Source organism: Equus quagga, chromosome 9 (genome assembly GCF_021613505.1).
Source record: "Equus quagga isolate Etosha38 chromosome 9, UCLA_HA_Equagga_1.0, whole genome shotgun sequence".
NCBI classification, from domain to species: domain Eukaryota; kingdom Metazoa; phylum Chordata; class Mammalia; order Perissodactyla; family Equidae; genus Equus; species Equus quagga.
Window position 1 is genome coordinate 71,294,031 of NC_060275.1, and position 27,529 is coordinate 71,321,559.

Below are 27,529 nucleotides of genomic sequence, written 5' to 3' on the forward strand. Positions count from 1 at the left end.
GAACTACCCAATCCTCCCCTCACCTGCCACTATCAATGTATTCCTTGGACTTACTCTTGTGAAACCTTACAGCCAGCTAATTACATCCTTAAAATCTTACTCCCATTCAAACATTTCCTCCATGCCCCGTCCTTTTCCAGTTAACAAATGGCCCTGGCATCTCAAGCATCGTCACTGGAAACTTCCCTTGACCTCCTCAGATAATGGAAATGGTAGGTCTACTCCTTTCCCAAAGACAGCGCTTCCCTGAAGCCTTCTCAGATACAGGTTGCTTATTCTCCCACATCTCATAAAACCCCAGGTTAGGAGGTGGAGTTAGCACTTACAAATACTGTGAGATCATTACTCCTCCTCCTCAAGTACAAAAACCTGCTCTTCTGAGGCACATTAAACCCTGCCTCTACCATTCTATCTCCTTCCCTAACACAGTCACGTGCCACAAAATTATGTTTTGGTCAACAGCAGACCACATATATAACAGAGGTCCCATAAGATTAGTACCATGTAGCCTAGGGGTGTAGTAGGCTATACTGTCCAGGTTTGTGTGAGCACACTTGATAATGTTCGCATAAGAACAAAATCCCCTAACAGCTCCTTTCTCAGAGCATGTTCCCCAGGGTTAAGAGACGCATTACTGTATCCACCACCTCCCAGTAGTATCCATCTAGTCCTGACGCTTTTAGGCCAAATCTTTCCGTGGTCTTGGGTAATTCAACAGATATAAAACATAGTCATACTTTCAGTCCAGTGATGAGGAGTGTGCGGGAAGGAGGAAAGAAGTCCACTTAGATGGACATATAAAAGTTATCTGAGAGGCTTTTAAAAACTAATCACCCCTGAAAAGGTTCTAAAGTTAACTGTGGTAATGGCTGTACAACTCTATCAATATATTAAAAACCATTAAATTGTACACTTTAAAATGAGTGAATTGTATCGTATGTGAATTATATTTAAATAAAGGTGTTATAAGAAAACTAATCATCTATTATTTATTGAGTACAAAGGCAAAAAAGAGATTGAGAACTATTTATTGAGCCTCTTCATTTCTTAAAAACACCTAACTCAAGTGATCTTTATTCTTATTTCATTTCAGATACTCATTTCATTCCCTTGTCATAATTCCTACATATAACCTGTAAATATTCTTCCTCTGAAATCTAAAATCACTCATTAAATAAATATTTACTAAGTGCCTCTTATATGCCAAAGCACTATGACAGGCACTAGGTATAGAGTGGTGAGCTTACAGTATATGAGAGGAGGGATAGGAATAACAAAATAAGAAATTATGCTACGATGTAAGTACAGAACAAAGAGGGTACAGGATGAAGAGAACATACAGGAGGAGGTGTTCACTTACCAGAATCTTGAGTGACTAGGAAAGCATTCCTGAAAGAATACCTTCCTAGATGAGGATGAGTAGGCATTAACTGGGTAAGAAGGGAGAAGAACTCTTGGGGAAATGAGAATGAAAGTGTAAGGGGCAGAGGTGAAGCTAAGAGGATGAGCAGCATCTTGAAGGATATGATATAGAGAAAGGAGAAGCCATGAAAAGGTTTTAAGTATGTTAGTTCTAGAAGCAGATTAAAGGATCACTTGAGTTGTAGTGGTTCAGAATGGAATTAGGGTGCTGTAAGATTGGGGGTGGTGGCAACACTGGACGGGGAGACCTGCTAGGAAGCTATGTCAATCGTCTAAGTCAACACTGTCCAACAGAAATAGAATGCGAGACAAAAATGAGAATAGACAGTTAACAATTTTCTAGTAGCCACATGTTTTCAAAAGACAAAAAGAAGTTAAATTAATTTTGATAACACATTTAACTTTACATATTCAAAATATTATAATTTTAGTGTGTAATCAATAATAAAAATTGTTAACATGGTATTTTACATTCTTTTGTCCATGCTAAGTATACAAAATCCAGTGTGTGTCTTACACTTAGAGCACAGCTCAATTTGGACTAGTCACATGACACTAGTTGTCTGCTGCATTGCACAGTGCAGGTCTAAGTGAGAGATGACGGTGGACTGTATTTAGGGACTGTACGAAGTGGGAGCAGGGACAAAACAAAAGCAGAAAAACACCTGAGACATCTAATAGTTAAGACTAAACAGAGCTTGGCAATTAACTGGACTGAAGCATAGAGAGAAAAAGTAGCTACAGGTTATATGCTCAGGTCTCTGTCTCTGGCAAGTACTTTTTACTGATCTAGGGAACCCAGGAAAAGACAAAGATTTAGAAAAGATGGAATGTTGTTTTCGGCTGGTTAATTTTGAGACATCTGGGTGGCCAGGTTAAGTAGATGATGTGAATGTGAAGTTCAGGAAAGAGAACTGGGCTGAAGATAATTGTTAGGAATAACGAGGATATCGATAGCAACTGCATCTTTCTTACAGGAAAGCAGAGGGAAAGAAACTAAAGCAGAGTCTAGAGCACCATGAGGGGCACCAACATATAAGGGACTGGCAGAAGAAAAAATCCTGAAAAGGAAACTCAGGAGTGATCAGTCAAAAGGACAAGCAGCAGAGTATGAGAACAGAGGCACCGTGCAGCAACCTCACTCCACTGCTCCCACAGCACTTGCTAATCAACCTCTCCAAGACTGCCACTCCCTTGGACTTTCAACTTTACCATCATCATTCTTTCCCGTCCTTGCTTCTCTTTTTTGTACCTCACCATATCTCCTTAGAGCCACTTTCCCACCAATTACCAAGACCTCCTGCTGCACTGTTCTTCTCTTGCACCTGACTTGGCAAAGCTGTAACCCAGAATCACTCCAATTGTGCACTTTCTCTGTATCACACAACAGAGCAAATAAGTATAACTACAAGTTTGTAGTAACCAAGTTCAACAGGGCTCTCAATGTTGCCTGAAAATCCTTCTACATTTCCTAAATTGTATTCTGAAGACACTATCTTCTAAACTTTTTTAAAAATAAAAATAGAATTCAACTGCAAGAATTTGCTACATTCTAAGAGTTTCACCATGTACGTTATACGTCCTCTCTCACAAATTTCTGACCCGAGCTCCCTTCAAGAAGATAAGAATCTCTGCCAGAACTTTTGATTCCATCAGCTAACAGTGCAGTCATCTAACCCTCTCTTGTACCCTTAATCTCATTCTCCACACAGCCTCTTTCCAACAACCTATAAATGTACTCTCTAGTATTAAAGGATTCCTTTTTACTCTGCCCCAGCTACCATTCCACTCCTTTTCTTTCTCATCCAACCTTCTTTTTTTTTTTTTTGTGAGGAACATTGGCCCTGAGCTAACATCTATTGCCAATCCTCCTCTTTTTGCTTGAGGAAGACTGTCCCTGAGCTAACATCTGTGCCAATCTTCGTCTATTTTGTATGTGAGATAACGCCACAGCATGGCCTGATGAGCAGTGTTAGGTCTGCACCCGGGATCCAAACCCACAAACCCTGGTCCACCAAAGTGGAGCACACCAACCTAACCACCAGGCCAGCCCCTCATCCAACCTTCTTAAAAGACTAATCAATAATCACATGGCTCCATTCTCTCATTTATTTATTCCTTAAACTGCTGCAATATGGTTTCTGACATATATCTCTAAAATTACATTAGCTATAGTCAAGATAGGTTGGCAAGAGAGATCTAACTTGCCAAAATATAATGGATATTTCTCAGACTTTATTTGAACTGACCTGTCACAGCATTTATCCTGTTACAACTCCTTCCTTTAGGCCCATCGCTTCACCCTTAACTTGGAACCACCATCACATAGTTTTCCTTCTACCTCTGTGGCCACTCTTTCTGAGCCTATTAATCCACCTGCCACGTAAATGTTAGTATTCCTCAGGATTCACCCATCTCTAACATTTTAAAAAGTAATTCTTCATAATTCCTTTTGAGAAAATAATAACAGCTATAAAACCATTTCCTAGAAAAAGTGATTAAGATGATGGGCTGAACATATATCTCTCTTCTCATGCTGTAAATCTTTCAAATAAAGAAATTTTACAAATAAACAAAAGGAATAAATCTACAATGGTACTGGGAAAAAGGAAATTATGCCTTCAGGAGCAATTTTGAGAAATTCCTGGAGGTTAGAAATTAAAGGAATGGAGAAACCAAGAGCACAAAAACCACAGCCTAAAAGAAAGTTGGGGGGAGGGGTGGGGGTGGGGGATGATGGCCACTAGAACTAACTGTTCTGTACATGCCTACTTGAAAATACCAAAGGTATTTTAAACTCAACATGCCTAACTGGAACTTAACATCTTCCCCTAAACATATTTCTTTCTCTTGAGGTTCCCTATCTTTGTTATGGTATCCATATCTACCTAGTCACTCAAGCCAAATCTCTGAGGCTCATCTTTGCTTTTACTTTTTCTCACATCCATGCATTCTTCATATGTTCCACTGATGTGACCTTTTAAGTTATGCCTTAAATATATGAGTTTTTCCCTGGCCCTGCTATCATTACTTAATTTGAAGCCAACATTTTCTGTTGCCTTGAGTACGGCAATGCCCTCCAATCAGTCTCCCCTGCCTTCACACTTAGCACCACACTGGCTAAATCCACCTTCCATAATGCAACCCCCAAAGCCCTTCTAAAACATCAATCTGATCATACCATTAGTCTGCTCCTACATAATACTGGTTCCCCCTCTTATAATAGCAGGGTTGCTATGTATCACAGGATCACTTCTTCCTCCTAAACAGATGACATACATAAATAACGCATCATGACTATAATAACCAAATGCCCGATTTGCCTGGGACATCCCCATTTTACACATGCTGTTCTGACACAACTATCATAGAGCCCTCTTTCAATATCAGAAGTGTCCCAGTATGGACAATAAATTACACAGTCACCCTAATCACAGCAATTTTCCACTGAGCCTGACTACGCCTTCACAATCCTTAAAAGAATCTTTCAGAAGTCACTTGTAATTGAACAGGATTGGCATGCAAGATAAAGAAATCTATTTACCATCCCTGAAATACAATGCAAGTTCCTTCACACAGCATACGAAATCCTCTATGACCTGGTCCCTAACTACCTCTGTGGCCTAACTTCCTAAGCGTCCATCTCAAGGTTATGCTCTAGTCACAAAGAAGCACTTGTAAAGCTACCAAACGCACTAGACTGCTTCGCCAGGAAGTGCTCAGGCTCATGATCTTCCTTCTAACCAGAAGACTTTCCCCTTTCTTTGTTTAAATTATATTATTCTTTTAAGCAATGCGGGCATCTCCTCCTCTGGGAAACCTGTCTTTACACCCCCAAGTTATGCTCCCCTTCTTTGATCCTGAAGCTTGGTCCTACCAAGTCTTTTACCACATGGTATTAAAATGACCTTCTTATTATCCTTATTTGGTCTACCTTAGTCTGCCTGGCACAAAGCAGTTGTTCAATAAATGTCTCCTGAATGAGAATGACAAAATGAATGAGGGAATGAATAATCAATTGTTCTGTTCAAGCCTTCAGAGAGACTCATGAAAATTACACGTACTGCCTATAGGTATATTCCCTATGTAGTTGGTGAAATATCCAGAAGCAATTTATATTCATTATTCATAAGCAAACTACTTTCACATACCTTCTCTTCTCCACTTTGTTCTTTTATAGCAAAATGACTGCGTCATACTGTAAAAGAGGTTTTACAGCTACGTTGGATGTGTTTTACCATTAACTACTTTACTATTTTGTCAAACTGAGGAAAACACATAGCCCTTCTCACTACAATTTTTGTGTTTTTTTTTTTTTTTTGAGGAAAATTAGCCCTGAGCTAACATCTGCTGCCAATCCTCCTCTTTTTGCTGAGGAAGACTGGCCCTGAGCTAACATCCGTGCCCATCTTCCTCTACTTTATATGTGGGATGCCTACCACAGCAGGGCTTGCCAAGCGGTGCCATGTCCGCATCTGGGATCCAAATGGGCTAACTCTGGGCTGCTGAAGCGGAACATGTGCACTTAACTGCTGCGCCATCAGGCCAGCCCCACAATTTTTGTTTTAAAGTAATTAAATGAGAAGCAAGAAGAGGAGAATAAGAGAATGCTGTAAGTATGAAGAAACTGTATTAGATACTACATAATTTCACTAATATGAGTCATCTGGCATGATTTGCTGGCATCGATTTGTCCACAATACTGCTATTACACTAACAGTCACAGAGGACTCACAATCGGGAGCTACTGTCTCATTCATACTGTAGTAAGTAACAAGCATAGCCAGGGTTCAGCAAATATTCTGTGAATCCAGCTGCAAAATTTCAAATCAAGTTTCAAACGTAAATATTCAATGAAGAGGATTAGACAGTTAAGACTTCTACATATATGAACTGATACATTTAATAGATGCAGTAATCATTTGTGTTCAAGCCCTAATAAAAGCAAAGGTATCATCAATTGAATATTTCCTTCCATAACCTGCAAGTTAAGTTAATACCACAGTCTGATTCATAAGTACGGGTTGACGTTAACTTAAAGCTTTTAGGATATTAATAAGAATTAGGTGGAAAGGGGTCCTCAGTTAAGAAGTTTGGAGAATCCTGAAATACAGACAAGTGGGTTTCTTTACTGTGGTATCACATTAGGGTTGTTAATATAATCCAAAAGAGGGATATAACACAGTCTCCCCCAAGCAAATTTGACTACGGAACTTATGAATATCATATAAGACCAGTGTATCCAAACCTTGGGAAAATACACCTTTAGATAAATTACTATAAGGTATTGCTCAAAGGCAATTATGAAGCGTTAATTTATTTAAAAGATCAGCAAATTGTAAATTCTGCTTTGTTAAAAAACATTGACCTGTAAGAAATACCTGAGAATAGATATGGAAAACAGATTTCCTTATACTTCCAGATAATAAGTTAGCTCTTAGTTTTTTTGCTTTAATTTTTATTTAAGACTTACAATCCGTTAGTTTGATGACATTATACACGACATTTTCTATCTATTAAAGTAGAAGGTTTACAACAATCTACATAGTGAATCCTTAGACTGAGAATCAGACATTTCAAATTAAATCCAAAATACATTTTGCCGATGTTTTTAACAGGTGAACTTTTAGCTATTGCTTGCGAGCATAAAATACTAACATTTAATTCAAAGACCAAGCAAATATACGAAGCTATATTATTAACTGTACAAATGGACACTTAGCTAGAGTACTAAGACATCTTCATTGTCCTGACCTTCTTGCCTTCCATGCACTACACCACACTGGATTCAGGCTTTCATCCCACCATTTCACTAAAACTACCATTCTTAAGGTGAGTAATTACCTCTATCTTGACAAACCCAAAGGCCAATTAGCAGTTCTCTTCTACCTGACCCACCAGCAACATTTGACATAGGTGATTTTTCTTGAAGCACTTCCTTCAGTTGGCTCTCTAGATAATACACTCTTCCATTGGCTGGTTCTTCTCATTCTCTTTTTGGGGTCCCCTTCATCTTGGAGCTCAATCTTTGACCTTTTCTTCTCTATCCTCTCTTCCTAGTAATCTCATACACTTCCATGGTGTTAAATCTCCTCTTTACAATGTTGATTCCCAAATTTTATCTCCAGCCAATACCCAAGTTCCAAAGATAGATATTCAACTACCAACCTGACATTCCTACTTTAACATCTGATAAGCTACTCAAATTTTAATAAAACTATTAATTTTATCCTCAGACTTATTCCTCTCCCACCTTCTGTATCTCAGAAAACAGCAACGCCAATATTCCACTTTCTCAGGTTAAAAACCTAAGAGCCATACTTGCTTCTGTTCTTTCTCACAAGTTCCACATTCAGTCCATCAGTAAGTCCCTTTGGCAATATCTTAAACAAATCCGAGCTCTTCCCACCATCTCCACTTTTATCACACTAGTCAAAGCCCAGCAGCATCTCCTTCTAAACTACTGCAACAGCCTCCTTATTGAACTCTCTGCTTCCACTGCCAAACAGCCCACTCTCACCCTCAGCACCCACAATCCATTCCTCCCACAACAGTCGGGATGATCTTCTAAAAATGGAAATCACATCTTGTCATTTTCTGGCTTGAAATACAGATTTCTATCTAACTCAGAGTAAAACCCCAAGTGATTAGTATGGTATACAAGGTCCTATGTATCTAGTCCCAGTTTTCCTCTCTGATCTAATCTTATATAATTCTCTCCCTTGCTCACTACATTCCAGCCCTCTAGGCTTTCATCTGTTCCTCAATTACAGTGAACTCAATCCAATATTAGGGCTTTTATTCTCAGTATTCTCTAAACGCACCCCCTATTCCAACTCACCACCCCAGTCTATGCATGGCTCACTCTTAATTTCATTTGAGAATCTGCTCTACTGTTCCCTTCTTCAAAGAGACACTTCCTAAATTATGCTATTTAAAATAGGATGTATACTATCTCCAATCCTGCTATTCTTCTAATGCCTATCAACCTTTATTTTTCTTTGTAGCTCTGAAATATTCTTACATAGTTACTCACTTTTCTCTCTCGCCCATGAGGATGTAAACTCAATGAGAACATAAGATTCCATTTGCTTCACAAACATATCTCTAGCTCCCAGAGCAGTTCATGGCCTACTGTAAGCTTTCAAAAAATGTTTGTCAAAGGACAAAGAGTCCAAGGAATATCTCTTCATTCCTTAGAAACACTTCTTTAAGGTTTGTGAAAATGCTCAATTAGAAGTATAATTTAAATTATCAAAATGCCACAGATATATGCCATAGAGGATCACTATAAAAACTTTAAAGTTAGGAGGTATTGTGTCTGATTTCCTAATCTATCTTTTTACAGATTTAGAAGAAATTAGACAAGTCCAAGAGAATTTATTGTTTATGAACCTGAACAGATTCCAGAAAAACTATCGTTATCTAAATACTAAGATTTTCCTTATATATATAAAATACATTTTTACATGTGTACCAGAGTATAACTGCTCTTAAATGATCCTATGTAAATTAGAATGCATAATTGTATAGCACAATTGAAATTCTTCTTATTTAAAAAATTAGAATGCCCACCTGATTATCTGAGAGCCACATAGCAGTCAATTGCTGTAGTTTTGTAAAGCTAAAGGGCAAATTCTTTAATCTGCGGGGGGAAAAAAATACAAACGAAAATTAAACTTTAAAATGAGAAATTAAAATATGAGAGCTAAATCTAACAGTCTTCTAAACAATGTTATATTATTGCATATGAAAAGAGAAGAAAAATAGTTAATTCAGGAGAAAACCCAATACAGGTCTTGGAACAGGCCAAAAGATAAAATATCCAGTTTTATAAGAATTAGTTTTAAAAATATAATTCTTTGATTTAATCAATTCAGCTGGGGGGAGAGGGAATGAATAATCTAATAACCTCAAAAATAACAACAATAATCTGCTAAGAAAAAAATGTTAACTCTCCCTACCTTAAGGCAAAGACAAGGACACATTAAGTAATGTCTCATAAAATTGCTTTGGTTATTTTATTTGTATTTAGAGAGAAAAAACTGTTTAGGAAGCAGTCTTAGTGATTGTTATGAAAACTGCACTGGTCTATATTTCATTGTGAACTACTACTTTCATGCTAAAGAAGACTATTTCAACATTATAATGACTAAAACAAAGTAATATACTCATTAGAATGGAGCCCCATTTAAAACAGAATGTCTACTTAAACCTTCTATCTTAGCCTCCAATGTCTATCTTCCAAGGGAATTTGTTAGAACCTAGGGCTCTAATTTAGAGTACAAAGTATGAGCCAAAACAGGGATTTACTTAAAAACAAAAATAGGCAGTGGTTCTTCTTAAATAAAATGGAACAATCAGAATACTCTAACTAGTCAGAAAACTGGGTTTACATTAAAGCTCTAACCTTACAAGCTAAGTAAGTCACCTTAAACCCGAGTCTTAATTTTCTTCCTCATAATAATGGGAATAGCTGTTGTACTATTTCATAGGGTTGTTTTGAATACTTTGTTAAGACGCTATGAAAACAAAATGTGAAAATGCTCTACAAACACTCTTTTATCATTATCAGTATCTTTACTTCAGGAAAAATTATGGACAATCTGTTCTTAACTTAAGCATTATTCTAGTTTAGCAATCCTACTGACCTATTTGCTCTGCACCTTGGCTGTGTTGTTCAAGCTATGTGAGTGGGTGCCTAATCACACCTCTGCCCACAAAAACACAAGGAGTAGATTAATTAAAAGAACCGGAAGGTGAGAGGATGGCACAAAAAGAACAGGCAGGGTTCTACTCCACTGTACACAGGGTTGCTAGGAACTGGAATTAACAGGATGGCACTAACAACAAAGATTAGATTACAAGCTGCTTTGGGGGCCAGCCTGGTGACATAGAGGTTAAGTTCACATGTTCCACTACAGCGGCCCGGGGTTCGCAGGTTTGGATCCTGGGTGGACACCTAGCACTGCTCGTCAAGCCACGCTGCAGCGGCATCCCACATAAAACAGAGGAAGATTGGCACACATGTTAGCTCAGGGCCAATTTTCCTCCCTGGGGGAAAAAAAAGGCTGCTTTGTTCAACAGCAGTATTAAGGTCAAGATGTGACTTTAGGAATAAAAAAGTTATGATAAGGAGAGACTAAAGGCTGTATAGCTAAAGTCGACACAAAATGAACTGCGACAAATAATCACGGTATGATAATTAACATCAGGTAAAATTAGATCATTATTTCAAATAAAATTCTACTTTAAAAATATAAATAAATAATATGTATGAAAAGAACATACATTAGATTTTCTATCACATATAACAAAACCTTAATTTCATCCAATCACTGTCTTCTATAAACCAACTGACGAAGACATTATTACAAACCTATTATCACTCAAATTAATGACTTTTAATTTTTGCATATCACCCATTTCCTCTGGAAGTGTCTCAAGTTTATTGGAATGGAGAAACAACACAGTTATATTCTTCCAGCTTCCAATCTGAAAGAGAAACACAAAATTGGGGATCAAAAATTTGGCCTACTGATTAATACACCTAAGTAAAATACCATTTTCAAAAGTTATGAAAAATACCCATTTTATAAGAGGAATTAGATTTTCCCTTTACAATTAGTAATCTTCAGGTATGACAAAAAGTATTTAGGTATCTCCTGTAAGTCAATATAGCTAATTATTATTCAGAAAATAAATAATTTAGTTACATAACTATTTCTGGAAGAAAATAAATAAAACCACCCTGGATAGCTATAATAAACAATTAGGAAAAAATGAAAATTAGAAACAAATTTAAAATATAGTACCTCTGGGGGTAACTGTTGTAAGTAATTATGATCTGCAGCAAAGGTTCTTATATTAGTAAGCTGCCCAATAGATGAAGGCAAAGCTTCAATCTCATTGAAGCTACAATCCAGTTCTTCTATTGATACTAACCTTTAATTAAAAAAGAAAACATACATTTAAGAAAAGATTTCCTATATATAATCCAAAACTTAAGAATATATGAACATTTGAACTTGACTTTAACAAACCTAGCACAACTCTATTTGCACTAAGCTAAAACGGCACCAATAAAAATTGGCCTATCTTTATTGTAAATATACCCAACCTGTAATCAATTGCTTATTTAAATATTTATGGGATCTCCTTTAGATGCTATGTACGCAATTATTTGAAAATATATATGGCATGCTGAAGTGAAAATAAAATCTTCCAGATCTATTAATTTATAAAACTCTTACCCTCCTATAGAGTCTGGTAGATACATTAATTGATTTTCATCTATTTTAAGAGTTGTTAGATTCTTCAGTGAACCTATTGAGGGAAGAAATAATACACAATTTTCCAGCTTGAACTAGAAGCAAGTCAACAGCAGTCAATGTGAGCTCATATTACATTTGACATGAATCATAAAGAACTTTCTTAATCAACCTATCTAAAAGAGACACCACCCCAACTCCATTATGCTCTATTCTCTTACCTCTGTTTTCAATTTTCACCTACATATTACCTCTTACCATTCATGTATATGTTTATGTATCTATTTAATCCCCCCTAAAACGTGAGCTTCAGAAGAGATGGGACTTTTTGTCACCTTTCTTCATTGCTGTAGCCCTGGCTCCTTAAACAGTGCCGTGGCATAGGGAAGACACACGATACAAACTGCGGTATTATAGATTAAATAAATGGTAGTATGAAGTGTATAACAAACTATTCTAATGTATACTAAAGACTAAAACAAATAATGGAGTTTAATTGAAAATTTAAAGTGCTGAATAAATTATAGTAGAATTTGCAAAATGTAACCTGAGCTTAAACTACATAATTCAATTGAAAAATATGTAAAAATATGTTTTGCTTTTATATTTAAACATCATGAAGATGCCAAGCTTTAAATTTTTGACTCTTTAATCAAAATAATTCAGTTTCCTCGAATCATCAGACAAGCCAACTACACAAATACAGACTCTCATAGGATTTGCTAAACTGAGAGTCTAAAATGAAGTCAGACTAGGGGCCGGCCTGGTGGCACAGTGGTTAAGTTCACATGTTCCACTTTGGTGGCCTGGGGTTCGCAGGTTTGGATCCCGGGTGTGGATCTAGCACCACTCATCAAGCCACATTGTGGCGGCATCCCACAGAAAACACACGAACACTGGCACAGACGTTAGCTCAGGGCCAATCTTTCTCACATACAAAAATAAATAAATAAGTAAGTAAAAATGAAGTAAGAATGAAAAATATTACCACGTAAAGGCTATGATTAAGAGTTAAACCAAGTGTGGACAAATTAACCTCTGTTTTAAAGAAGCTCTGAATCAAGCAATGGCAATAACTTACTTTCTCAGATTTTACATTAGTAAAAATTAATTACATGAATTAGAAAGTGATACAAACCAATAGTCTCAGGCAGTTGTTGAAGTGAATTGCTTGATAACAGGAGGTCTTGAAGATTTTCACATGCTGAAATTCCTTCTTCAACCATTTCAATATTATTTTTAGAAACATCCAAATATGTGAGCTGTTTCAAACTACCAATAAACTACACATAAAAAAAGGAAATGTAATGATTCTACCAACAGTAAGTAATTTGTAAAAAGTCTAGGTAGTAAACCTAAGACCAAGTTATAATTTATAATTAAGTGTTTATATGGGGGAGAAGATTCATAAAATTTTTTAAAATGCCATTAGTAATGTATTCAGTAATAAAGCTAAGAGCTCCTACTAATTTTAGCCCAGCAAATCGACAACGGGCATACATTGTTCTTTGGAAACTCAGTTGTCCATCATTGGCTAGAGAGAGTACATATGGGGATTCTTATGACTTTAGGTCTGGAAATGAACAAAATGTCAGTTGATAAGACAGAAACTACATGGAAAATATCCTACTTTAACAATTCCCTAGAAAAACTGAATTAGAATATAAAGTCAATTGCAACCACTGGCAAGGAGCTACTCCACAGTATTAAAAAGAGACTATTTTACAAAAGATTACGGAAATTTTTTAATTTTAATCAAGAATGTGTTGGTAGTAAAAAAAATAAAATTTGTTTCTACCTATCTACTATATTAAGAATTAAAAAACCATCCTTTGTTTTGTTTTACTAATTAAAAGTAATTTAAAAATGTATAATTCACAAAACTGCAAAGGAAAGACAGCAATAAATGAAGCCATTTAAAATTTGATATACATACCCCTGGAATAAAAGTCAGTCTATTACCATCCATCCAAAATTCTTTCAATCCACTTAGTTGCTCAAGTACTTCAGGCTGTTTGTATAAGGAGGGGAGGAAGGAAAACCCAATCATTTACTTGAATGTCTTTATTAGGCAAAAGAAGCCCTTTGGAATTTCTAATGTTAACTTTTAGTTTAAAACATTAAAAAAATAAGGGAGAAAAAAAAACAGAGCCAAGACTTAAGCCCTTCCACTATATTATAGTTATTCCAGTAACAGTACTAAAGGAGAACTCAAAGATAGACTTACCATAACAGTAGATTGCATAAAACTCATTTAAACTTTTGATTATATAAAAAGCTCAAGTATTTATACAATTAATAAATAAATAAAAATAAGACCCACTGCTTTGAAGAGTACAATAAAAAGATATTCTCAATCATTATCTGTAAAAACATGCAGCCTTTTAAGAAATCTTAGGAAAACCACAAAGATATTCTCTGGTGACGAAGAGGGAAGGAAAAAAAGAAATAAGGCAACATACATCTGAAATGTCCAACAATGAGAGAAAAGTAAGCAAGCCAAGGCATAACCACATAAGTGTATTCTGTTACTTTAAACTCCTAGGCATTACATGGCGGAGTATTACTTATAATATAGTGCTGAGGACCAAAAAATGAATCAAAGAGTTGTGGTGGACCTTGGTATTCAGGCAAGATTTCATCTTGGGCATTTGCCCTCAGAGGCTCTTCTAAATGCGTGCTTTGAAGATATTTGTCACCCACTCAAACCTGTGTCCAATCATTGACATTGTGATGGCATACAGTACCATTATACCTAAACATCATAATAACATGAGCGATACATAAAATGCACGTTATTCAGATTGACTGTTAACAATATAAATATAGGTAAGAATTCTAGGTATAACTTGGATTAAAAGAGATCTCCTTTTGTGGTTTACCTATTATAATTCTAATCATAAGTTTTTAAAAAATGTATAATGGAAGACTAAAATGGTATGAAAGTTAATGATTTTGAATGCCGTTCTGATTCTTAAAATTAAAAATAATTAAAAATTTTCAAATAGTTTATGTGAAAATAGATTAATCATATAAAATGAACACTGAGAAAGAATACAACAGCTAGATAATTTAACAAATATAGAATATGTACTTTCTCACATTGAGTAAAAACTTCCACAACATACAATAAAACCCACCATAAACTATCTGCAATTAAAATATAATAAATAATATGAAAGAGAGTATTTCAGAAAAAACATGAGGCATCTAAAACACCATGCTCCTCCACTGACTTTAGATGAAAAGCCATCTATTTAGTGAGCACATGTACACTCCAACACCCACAGGGTAACCCTCCAGCTGACAGCACAGAAACCCCTGTTCTTAAGACTACCATTTGAAATCTATCACACTTTTTAAAAACAAACTTGTAAACACAATGTAAAAATTTTAATGATAATGATATTCAGGTTAGTGAATTCCTCTTCAGGAAAATATCTAGCTTATTTTCTGAGTACTCTAAGACAAATGACAAGACAAAAAACTGCTTTAATACTCCTCTCATTTTTTGATTCAACATCATAGTACACTTTGCACAGAAACCAAAAACACAATCCAGAGATCTCATCACCAACTCAAAAATAACAACTGCTTCACTGAACATCTTCTCTTTAACTAGTAAGTAAATTATAGAAAGTATTTTATCATTGAATAAATTCCTAAGCAATACCCCCAGGGAGTTATTTTTGACTCAGAATTACTTTTCCCGATACATGCTACTCTCACGAAAGTTTGTTTTTCCCTTATAATCTCTCTCATTTTCTACTTTCTGTGCCTAAAAGCTTTTAGTTACCTTTTCCATGGGTTTCTCATTAATTTTAAGTTTTATCCTCCCTACTGTTAAATGTTTCTATCTGTCTGGTTAATTTTCCCTATTAAGAACTTTCATATCTTCTCTCTCAAAATTATGTGTATATCTTTACCCAATTTTATAATTAAAAAATGCAGAGAAATAAATATTTTAATATTCACATTTTGTTCTTAATCAAATATAAGATTCATGGCAAGTAAGAATGGTGAGAACTTACCACTTCTGTGAATTCATTACTTCCCAAATCCAGTCTTTCCAGCTGGGTCAGTCTATTCATGGTTCTATGCACAATGGATTAACAAAGAATTAAGTATACAAAAATATCAATTACATGAAAGCTTTCAAAATTAACAGTGAAAAACATTCTTACATAATATCTAATGATGTACAAGCTTTCACATGTTAACAAAATAAAAACTTTCTAAGAAAAGAAATCTCATATTTAATTTCTAAATAAAATGAAGTAAGTTATCAATTATTCTTCAATTTTGGCTTCTTAGCAGGTTTTCATTTCTACTCTTAAGAAGTAATCACAGGGGGCTGGCCCCATGGTGTAGTGGTTAAGTTAGGCATGTTCTGCTTTAGCAGCCCAGGTTTGCAGGTTCAGATCCAGGGTATGGACTTACACCACTTGTCAGACACACTGTGGTGGTGATCCACATACAAAGTGAAGGAAGATTGGCAAAGATGTTAGCTCAGGGCTAATCTTCCTCAGCAAAAGAAAAAAGTAGTCACAGTAAATTTAAACCCACAGGCCAGAATATGAGTAACTGATTTTTATTTTTTCATAAAATAAATTTTCATATAGTACAAATCAACTAATGAATTAGACTGTTTGGCAGCTACATAGTAATTACTACTATTTTTCAAGACTGTATTTATTTGTAAAACTTCAAGATTAACTCTAAAAATTAATAATCAGAATTCCAAGAACAGTAAATATTCCACTGATCCCCACATTTCAAAATAAATTCAATACAATTCAAAAATAGTTTATAAAATCACAAATATAACTTGTAGATGGTATTTATTTTAAAAAAAGCTACAAATACACCATTTTTAACTTCTAACTTAATACCAACATTTCTCTGCAACTACGGAGACTGGGAAAATGTACAAACTGATTTCATAATGAAATAAACCAAATTGTACTTTTACCTTTCATTCAATAAAAGCTTTTTAAACTAAACTAATCACTAATTAACTCAAACACATATGAATACAGGCATTCCTTGAAGCTATTGCAGGTTCATTCCAGACCATCTCAAGAAAAAGTCACATGAATTTTCTGGTTTCCCAGTGCATATAAAAGTTATGTTTCCACTATAGTGTAACCTATTAAGTGTGCAATAGTATTATGTCTAAAAAAACAATTTACATACCTTAATTAAAAAACACTTTATTGCTAAAAAAAATGCTACCTGGCATCTAAGCCTTCAGTGCCTCATAATGTTTTTGTTGGTGGGGAATGTTGTTTCCATGTTGATGGCTGCTGACTGATCAAGACTGGAGTGGTTGTGGCAATTTCTTAAAATAAGACAACAATGAAGTTTGCCCGGTCAATTGACTCTTCCTTTCACAAATGATTTCTCTGTAGCATGCAATGCTGTTTGATAACACTTTACCCACAGTAGAACTTCTTTCAAAATTGGAGTCAATCCTCTCAAACCTGCCACTGCTTTATCAACTAAGTTTATGTAACATTCTAAATCCCTTATTGTAATTTCAACAATCTTCCCAGCATCTTCACCAGGAGTAGATTCTATCTCAAGAAACCATTTTCTTTGCTCTTTTATAAGAAGCAACTCCTCATCCGTTAAAGTTTTACCATGAGATTGAAGCAATTCAGTCACATCTTCAGGCTCCACTTCTAATTCTAGTTCTCTTGCTATTTCTACCACATTTGCAGTTACTTTCTCCACTGAAATCTTAAACCTCTCAAAGTCATCCATAAGGGTTGGAATCGACTTCTTCCAAACTCCTGTTAATGTTGATATTTTGACCTCTTCCCTTGAATCACAAATGTTCTTTAAGGGCATCTAGAAAGAACTCTTTACAGAGTGTTTTCAATTTACTTTGCCAAGATCCATCAAAGCAATCACTATTTATGGCAGCTATAGCCCTACAAAAATGTATTTCTTAAATAAGACCTGGATGTTGAAATTACTCCTTGATCCATGGGCTGGAGAACGGATGTGGTTTTCGCAAGCATGAAAACAATAATCTCATTGTACATCTCCATCAGAGCTCTTGAGTGACCAGGTGCATTGCCAGTGAGCAGTAATATTTTGAAAGGAATCTTTTTTTCTGAGCAGCAGGTCTCAACAGTGGGCTTAAAATATTCAGTAAGCCATGTTGTTAACAAACTTGTGCTGTCATCCAGGCTTTGCTGTTCCATGTATAGAGCAGTGGCAAAGTAGATTTAGCATCATGCTTAAGGGCCCTAGGATTTTCAGAATGGTAAATGAGCACTGGCTTCAACTTAAAGTCACCAGCTGCATTAGCCCCTAGCAAGAGAGTCAGCCTATCTTTTGAAGCTTTGAAGCCAGGCACTGATTTCTCCTCTCTAGCTATGAAAGTCCTAGATGGTATCTTCTTCCAATATAAGGCTGCTTCATCTACATTGAAAATCTATTGTTTAGTGTGGCCACCTTCATGAATTACCTTAGCTAGATCTTCTGGATAACTTGCTGCAGCTTCTACAGCAGCATTTGCTGCTTCACCTTGCACTTTTATGTTATGGAGGTGGCTTTTTTCCTTAAACCTCAGGAACCAATCTCTGCCAGCTTCAAACTCTTCTTCTGTAGCTTCCTCAGTTCTCTCAATCTTCATGGAATTGAAGAGAATTAGGGTCTTGCTCTGGATTAGACTTTGGCTTAAGGAAATGTTGTGGCTGGTTTGATTTTTCTAGACAGACCAGGAAAACTTTCTCCAAATTGGCAATAAGGCTAGTTTTGTTTTCTTATCATTCCTGTGTTCACTGGAGTAGCACTTTTAATTTCCTTCAAGAACTTTTCCTTTGCATTCACAATTCAGCTGTTTGGCACAAGAGGCCTACCTTTCAGCCTATCTTGGCTTTCAACATGCCTTCCTCACTATGCTTCATCATTTCTAGCTTCTGATTTAAAGTGACAGATGTACAACTCTTCCTTTTACTTGAAACTTAGAAGCCGTTGTAGAGTTGTTAATTAGTCTAATTTCAATATCGTTGTATCTCAGGGAATCAGGAGATCCAAGAAGAGGGAGAGAGATGGGGGAAGGGCTGGTGGGCAGAGCAGGTAGAACACACACATTTACTGATTAAGTTAGCTGCCTTACATGGGCGTGGCTCGTGGCACACCAAAACAATTACAATAGTAACATCAAAAATCACTGATCACAGGGGCTGGCCCCGTGGCCAAGTGGTTAGTTTCGCACACTCTGCTTCAGTGGCCCAGGGTTTCGCTGGTTCAAATCCTGGGAACGGACATGGCACCACTCATCAAGCCATGCTGAGATGGCATCCCACATGCTGCAACTAGAAGAACCCACAACTAAAAATATACAACTATGTACCAGGGGAATTTGGGAGAAAAAGGAAAAACAAAATCTTTAAAAAAAAAAAAAATCACTGATCACAGATCACCATAACAAATATAATAATAATGAAAAAGTTTGAAATATTGTAAGAATTAACAAAATGTGACACAGACACATTAAGTGAGCAAATGCTGTTGGAAAAATGGCACCAATAGACTTGCTCAATGTTGGGCTGCCACAAACCTTCAATTTGTAAAAAATACAACATGTGCAAAGCACAATAAAATGAAGTGCAATAAAACGAAGTATGCCTGTACTCTTAAATTGCTATTTTTAGCAAAACCTATAATTTAATAGATTGAGGTACTACCAAGTACCAAGACAAGAAACTCTACATTAAAATATTACAAAATGATACCTAATACAGTTATCATATTATGAATATATTATATTAATATGTTAATAATTTGGAAATTAACAGCATTAAAAACGAATAGCTTCCTTAAAGTATGACACAAGATCACAGATTATTTCTATCTTCTTTGGAAATTTAACAAATTAAAAACAGTAAGATAAAACTCACTTAAAACATTTCTCTGGCTTTTTAGTGACAAAAATATAAGAAGAAATATAATTGCTATGCCACTGGTACTACTCATCTAACATTAGAGGAAGCTAATTTCCCCCAACTCTTCCATTTCAAATATGCCACCCTATCAACACTCCTTTAATTCATCTCACAACACCAATTTTTCTCAAGGCTGCTTTATTTAACTTAGATTTATTGAGTGCCTATTCTCAGGTACTATGAGGTATTATAATTCTGCTTCCCTTACTCATATCTGTCTTTGTACAGAAAACATCTAAGTCAGTTTTAGTTTGCTTCATAACAAAGCAAAAGGAGTGTCCAGGACCTTTCTCAAGAAAGATTAGATGTTATGATATTAAACTCCCATGTCCATAATAATACTATACCAGGCGGACATTTGAGAAAAGTAAAGAGGGCTGTGAGGAGGGGAGGAAGACGGAAAGAAGAAAGCTTAATCTTGTTTTCCTTAATTCAATATTCTTATAATGACAAGATAACACAAAAAATTCATATGCAGCAATTAAATGCTTTATATCAACAAGGGTAAGTTATAAAAGAGGGTACCAAAAAAAAACCACAGTGCATTGGAAAAACTTAATTACAAATGACATCCTTAGAAAGGTAAGTTTTAAAACTGATTTAGGAAAATGTGAATGACACAGATATGTAACAAAAGAGAGGAAATATATCATAAAGTCCTAAAAGCATCTCCATCTCAATTTGCTGTAGCTAACACTGGCAACTTTGGTCCTACTCATATGCCTCAAAAATCTAAGACAAAATTTCACCTTTTCATTTTCAAGTCTTTTCATTTAAGATCCAGAGTCCTACTTTAAGAAGAAAGTAAAAACAATATCCCTCAAATTTCCTCCTGTTCCTCCTGTTCCTGCTCCTCTAAAATTCCTTTGTATTTAACTCATTTTTATCTTCTCTTCTGTCTCAGAGGAAAAATTTACATCCTTTGTGTTCTTGGTACTGTGCCCTCCAGTATTAAGATGGTATTAAATTTCACTTAACTACATATCTAAAACAGCTTTCCCACTGCTCTACTCTTTAATCATAAAAAGGTCCACTCATATAACCTGAACGCACAGGACTTTCATAACATTTAAAACTATGGCCTCTTTATAGTTTGAGAGGCCTCAAAGCTTTCAATCCTAAGTCTTAAAAAGAAAGAAGGAAAGAATTATATTTGCAAATACATTGAGAGAGCCCAATCTGAAGTTAAATAGGAGTTAAATGAATTACCTATGATATCAGATAGACCATATTAACTGTAGGCTTAGCTATTTCAGTAAACAATTTACACCTTGGTTATTCAAATCTCTTAGAAAGCAGTCAAGTTTTGAGCTAAGGAGTCATCAACGCCTGTACCAAACCTGTAAAATATTTAAACCTTTTTGAATTTTAATATGGATCATAATTCCCATTTTAATTTATACTCACAACCCTCACTTTATATGCCAATCATTCCTGTACTGAACAATTACTCGGCTAATACACAACATCTTTTGGGGAATCAAAACTACATATGCTCTTTGTTCTCAAAGACTTACAATCAGGGGGAAAGGATACAAGTACATGTGCTCATATGTATATGTTGGTCAGGTAAGAAGGGAGTCAAATGTATAAAAAAATTAGACTAACGTGGTAAACGTCGTAACAGACGTAAGTAAGATGCCACAGATGTTGAGTAAACAGAACAACTAACTCCTGGGGAGCTGGAGATGCTTCACTCAAGAGGTGACAATTAACTCTTGACAAATAAATTACAACAGGAGTCAGCAAAGTTTTCTGTAAAGGGTCAGATAGTAAATGCTAGGCTTTGCATACAGTGTGCCACAACTACTTGACTCTACCCACCATAGAGCAAAAGCAGCCACAGACAACATATGCATGAATGAATGCGGTTCCAATGAAACTTCATTAACGAAAATAGGCAGTGGGCCAGATTTAACCAGACGGTAGTTTGCCAGTGCCTAAACTGTAAAAATGGAGCAATGAATTCAGGGTGTATAAGACATTTCTTCAATAAATGGGCAGAGTCTACAGTGCATTTTGAGTTTGTAGACCCGTTTTAATTTTACCTTCGTACTTCCTCTTGGACTGCCCTCTTCTGGATGTTAGCTTACCACCAAGGGGCCCTCTACCCCATTTCTAACTTCAACAGGCCACAAAACCAGACAAGTTCTTAGAACCACAGTTATCAGACTTCCCATGAAGACCCTACTAATCTCTCTAATGAGTACTATGTAAGAGCTCTAGTGTATGAACTTTATTTGGGACTCATGTGGGCTTTACATACTTATTATTCTTACTTTTGTCACACAACACTGAGTTCCAAAGAGCTATGAAATCACTATTAAATACCAACAACAGATGCACGGATTTTTATATTGAATGCCACTAATAAAAATATGATGATCACAAATGTCAGTCTTTTAAAATATTTTGCACTCATATTTTAGATATTAAAAAGTGAATATTTCTCTAAGGACTTAAGAATTAAAAATTCTAAGCTAAATTCTAGACAGGATATCACCCTTACTTACTTCGGCAACATTTTCAACTGGTTTTCTCTAAGTTCTAATATCTGGAGTTTAGTTAATCTGCAAAACAAAGAAAACAAATGAAGAACCTATGACAAGGACAAAGAATTAGTTAACAAATTAATGGTATACTCAAGTTTCAAAGCAACCAATAGTTATTGTGTAACTACAATGTGCAGAATACTGTATTAAAACTTAACAAAGAAATACAAAGGAAGAAAAGACTATTTCTGCTCCTCAGAATTAGTGGGGGGAAAGCTAAACACTCATAGGCATATTCAAAGCACAAAACGATTGTCCCCAAATATCAACCTTAGAGCATTTCATGCCTTTTTTGTGAAAATACTTCCCCAAATTATTAGGCATTAGTAGATAATTCAACTCTAGAGCTCAACTCCCAGAGGGAAAAATAAAGGAAGACAAGGAACATGGAGAAAGAGAAATCCTCTGGCAATTTAGGGATGCACATTCCAATCAAACTAGAGGGAAAAGGAGCAGAGTAAGTGGTGCAGAGGCACTAACTAATGCCATAATGACAATCATATAATAACACATAAATGTATCAAACCAACATGTTGTATACCTTACACAATGTTATGTGTCAAATATATTTCAATTTTTAAAAAGAGGTCCAAATGCCAGATACAGAAAAGGAATTGGTGGGGCTGGCCTGGTGGCACAGCGGTTAAGTGTGCACATTCTGCTTTGGCAGCCCAGGGTTCACTAGTTTGGATCCCGGGTGCGGACATGGCATCGCTTGGCAAGCCATGCTGTGGGAGGCATCCCACATATAAAGTAGAGGAAGATGGGCATGGATGTTAGCTCAGAGCCAGTCTTCCACAGCAAAAAAAGGAGGATTGGCAGCAGTGTTAGGTCAGGGCTAACCTTCCTCAAAAAAAAAAAAAAGAAAAGGAATTGGACAGGTACATAAATTTAATATATACATGTATAGATGTGTATATGTATACATGATGTGTCATAACATGGCTCCCACAGGACAGTCACTGGGCTGCAATAATTCCCAGAATTCATTTTTTCTTTATTGAAATATGACTGATATATAACATTGTACTAGTTTCAGATGTACAACACAATCATTCAATATTTGTATGTATTGCAAAATGATCATCACAACAAGTCTAGTTAACATCCATCACCATACATAGTTACAAAAACTTTTTCTTATGATGAGAACTTTTAAGATCTATTCTCTTAGGGAACTTTCAAATATACAATACAGTATTATTAACTATAGTCACCATGCTGTGCATTCTATCTCCCTGACTTATTTTGTAAGTGGAAGTTTACACCTTTTGACCTCCTCCATCCATTTTGCCCACTCCCCACCCTGACTACCATCAATCTCTTCTGTGTTATCTCTGAGTTTAGGGTTTGGGGTTTTGGGTTTTTTTTAAGATTCCACATGTAAGTGAAATCACACAGTATTTGTCTTTAATTATTTTTAGACAAAAAGATGACTACAAAATTAACATGTAGTTGGATAGCACTTTCTCCAGTAATTTAAATACAATAATAATTTGATACCTATTAGCGATTCATTTATTGATTCCTCTTTTCATTTAAAAAAATTATTCTGGGACTACAATATTATAATAAGACAAGAACTGCTCTACGTTCAGATATTGGGCACGGGGGCACCAATGGGGTGGACCCCAGAAACACATTTTCTTTTCTCCAGAATTTTGATTCTAGTGGAGGAGACAGTTAAGACAATAATTAGATCATTTTCCAATGTGACAAATGGTAAGAATAAAGCATTCCATATCTCAAATATACAGAAACTACTTCCATTTAAACTCCCTACTTTTGCATACTTTTTAAAAAAACAATTCAAATCTTAATTTACTTTTTTAAGTTTTCACTGCTTATTGTTTACTGGGGAAAATACATTAAAAGTCAGAATAACAAGTTCTGAGGCTGGCCCCGCGGCCAAGTAGTTAAGTTCACGCACTCCACTTCGGCGGCCCAGGGTTTCACCAGTTTGGATCCCGGGCGCGCCCGGACATGGCACCGCTCATCAGGCCATGCTGAGGCGGTATCCCACATAGCACAACCAGAGGCACTCACAACTAGAATATACAACTAGGTACTGGGGGCTTTGGGGAGAAGAAGAAGAAGAAGGAAAAGAAAAGTTCTGAAGAAACTATAAAAACCACAATGCTTGGAAATAATTACAAAAGCGCCTATGAAACTGTAATTAACAGTGTTACTAAAACAACTTGTAGTTTTGCAAACTTCACAAGAGCTAACAAGAAAAGGTTTTAGAAGAAACTATAATTTACCTGCCAAAATTAGCTGGCAAGAACTCAAGGAAAGCATCATTCAGATATAACTGGGTTAGGTTTAACAGCTGAGAAAATCCATCAGGAAGCCTATATAAAATATACCAGAATTTAAATTAAATTCACATACAGAATTTGTCTCATCAAAATATCTATAAGAATCTGTCTAAGCAACGCATGTTCTTAACAGGTAACAGCCATCTCTTTACTTTTATGAGTGATCCTCAAATTGAGATTTGCCTTTTGTCATAATGTACCTGTTTCAATGCCTATATCTTCATCTCTTTGTAAAAAGGAAATGAGGCAATATTTATCTCAGTAAGATATAATCTACACAAAATAGTCAACTATGAATGAGCCACAAATACACAGAAATGTATTTAGGACATAACTATGACATCAGCCGGCACTCTTGAACTTGCCTTATCTAATGTCAATCCAAAGGACTAGATAATGAATTCTAATCCTTGACAGTGTTGACTTTTTGGGCTGGATAATTCTTTGTTGTGAGAAGGTTGTCTTATGCATTGTAAGATGTTTAGCAGCAGCCCTGGCCTCTACCCACTAGAAGCCAGTAGCACTGCCAACCACCACAGGTTGTAAAAACCAAAAACGTCTACAGAATTTCTCAATGACCCTTGAAGGCAAAATCGTTCCCATCTGAGAATCACTGGTTTAGATTTTTTTCAGTTTCTACATTTGGCCCCTAAATAATCAAAGGAAGATTGAATAATTTTACAATGAGCAAATGAGAAGAAATAATATAAAAAGCTGAGCGACATTTTAAGGCCATATATGTATTAGCTTTACTTTTATTTCCTCTGACTTACAAAACAAATTACAGATCTGGAACTTGAGGCTAGAGCAGTATTTTCAGATGAAGATAAAACATCATCCTTACATGTATGTCCAGGATTTTAACAAGTACAAAATTCCCTTGAAGTAAAACACATCAGTCTTTGACTCATCTTCTTTCTCTCCTGTGTCACATTCCTCCATCTTCTACAGCAAGTGAAGCAATGCAAAGTTTGGAAAAACTCAATACAGTACTATAATACGTGAAAGCTGGTTCACCTTTCAACTTAGCTATATTAAACTCTGCTTCACTCTATTCATCTTTTGCCTCACTATTCCATTTTTGCAAAATTTAACAGCTTTGGTGCCAGGAAAGCCTTCTGCTTACAGCCCTACCATCACAAAAGAATACCTATGACCTCTGGTATATGGTGTAACCAATCACATGGCTTTTCTTTTTTTGTTGTTTTTACCTTCTTGACCTTTCAGTTTCTTTTATTATTTTCAAAAGTTTGAGTGTGCTGCATATATAATTTGCAAGTGAAGACATTTTTATACTGTGCAAGCAACACTGAGTGGGGAGACCTGAATTCTAGTCTCATACCTGACCTCTGCTATCTCTGAAACCCGGAGTAAAGCACTTGCATTATCTGTTTGGATGTCAAATTTACCTTTGTAAAATATGGAGTTAGAAAGGTTATTTAAAAGGGTCCTTTTTAATCTAAAACTGAAACTTGGTATAGATTTAAGACTGATAACTGCTCTTTAAAATGTAGAAAGTAATAGTCTACTATTTTATAGCTGCTTTATTCACAAAACTAACTTGTAATTCAACAGAAAAGAACTTACTTGGAAATAGGATTTACACTGGCTTCTACAACTGTCAAAACTTTACAATTTTTTATATTTTCTGGAAACTCCTGTATTCCTAGAAAATGAACAAATAATGACCAAATTAAAAGAACATATTAAAAAGGACAAAATAATAACAATAATAATTAATGTATACCTTGCAGATTTGAATGTACCAACTAAGCAGGATCTAGATAAACTGGCAACACCAATGGTAACCAAAAAGAACCACCTCCACAACAATTTCTCTTTCATCTTTTGTTCATTTGCCTGTTTATAATAACTAATTACCTTGATTAGTTTTACCCTCCTTTCCTTCTCTTAGCTCTTCTGAAAATTAGTGCCCTATGTGACAATGTTAAGGTCATACAATGCAGAACACTTAGCATTCTTTGTTTTTCTCACATAAAAAGAGGCAATACTTCTTTAATGCTGGGCTCCAGGTGGAGCTGGCCCCTAATACTTACAAAAGAACAAAGCTGAAAGCAAAGCTGAAGATAGAAGAGGTAGAAAATTCACATCAGATAGGCCAGTGTCGTTGAAGACTAGAGTTGTAAGCCAATACTTGTGTAAAATATCATACAAAAGTTGTGACGAGTCAAATTACGGTAAAACTTGCTCAGTACTTACTCTTATTTCCTCAACTGACCTAAGCAAAAATATAGTAACAGTAATTTGTGAACTAGCAACAATCCACAGACCAACTTCAAGTAGCACTGTTGTAATCTAGGCTAAACAAATGCTAATTACTAACTTTTTAAAATATTCCAAAAATTCTGCGTTTATAAGACCCATTCCTCCACTAACAAGATATGATTATTCAACAGGGTTGACACTAGAGGATCATTTAAGCCTCTTTCAAGTTCACCACTATATGATTCTAAGTAAGCAAATTTACCACAGTGTCCTATATAGAATTTCAGGTGATGAAAAATGAATGATGCAAAATCACCAAATGGCAAATACTACAGTAATAAATGCTCAGTCAAAACTCATCAATGGCTGCTAAAATTAGTAGGTAAAAAAATGATGAGAAAGAAGCTATTAATATAGTTTCTTACCAAAAACTACTTATTAATTACAAGAGGAAGAAAGGAACTTGACAATGAAGAAATCTCACAGGCACCACCTTAAACTGCTTCAGTTAGCATCACCAGTCAATATCATCATTATGGGGCACCTAATCTAAGATGCACTGAGAAGGGATGCAAAATCACTACTGTCCTGTTCTTGCCAAAAACACACAACCTGAATCTAATCACAAGCAAACATCAAACAAATCCATATTAAAGGAAATTCTACTATCCAACTGTCCAGTAATCTTCAAAATTGTCAAAGTCAAAAAAGATAAAGGAAGACTGCAGAACTACCTAGATAGGAGGAGACCCAAGAGACCTGACTGTGGTGAATATCCA

The 27,529-nt window shown here is 35.7% G+C and overlaps 1 protein-coding gene across 11 annotated transcripts in view; it reads right to left on the bottom strand.

Annotated features, from left to right (window-relative positions):
• Positions 1 to 27,529, bottom strand: part of ERBIN (erbb2 interacting protein) — a 136,701-nt gene that overhangs the window by 43,501 nt on the left and 65,671 nt on the right. For 10 of the 11 annotated variants that reach the window (XM_046672212.1, XM_046672218.1, XM_046672220.1 and 7 more), the window contains 10 exons: positions 26,112 to 26,190; positions 24,468 to 24,557; positions 22,168 to 22,224; positions 15,725 to 15,788; positions 13,630 to 13,704; positions 12,832 to 12,976; positions 11,676 to 11,748; positions 11,238 to 11,367; positions 10,802 to 10,917; positions 8,998 to 9,067 (listed from right to left, as the gene is read on the bottom strand). In XM_046672212.1, coding sequence (XP_046528168.1) covers positions 8,998 to 9,067; positions 10,802 to 10,917; positions 11,238 to 11,367; positions 11,676 to 11,748; positions 12,832 to 12,976; positions 13,630 to 13,704; positions 15,725 to 15,788; positions 22,168 to 22,224; positions 24,468 to 24,557; positions 26,112 to 26,190 — 899 coding nt within the window. The remainder of the gene's footprint in view (positions 1 to 8,997; positions 9,068 to 10,801; positions 10,918 to 11,237; positions 11,368 to 11,675; positions 11,749 to 12,831; positions 12,977 to 13,629; positions 13,705 to 15,724; positions 15,789 to 22,167; positions 22,225 to 24,467; positions 24,558 to 26,111; positions 26,191 to 27,529) is intronic. The other variant, XM_046672221.1, reaches the window with a different exon arrangement.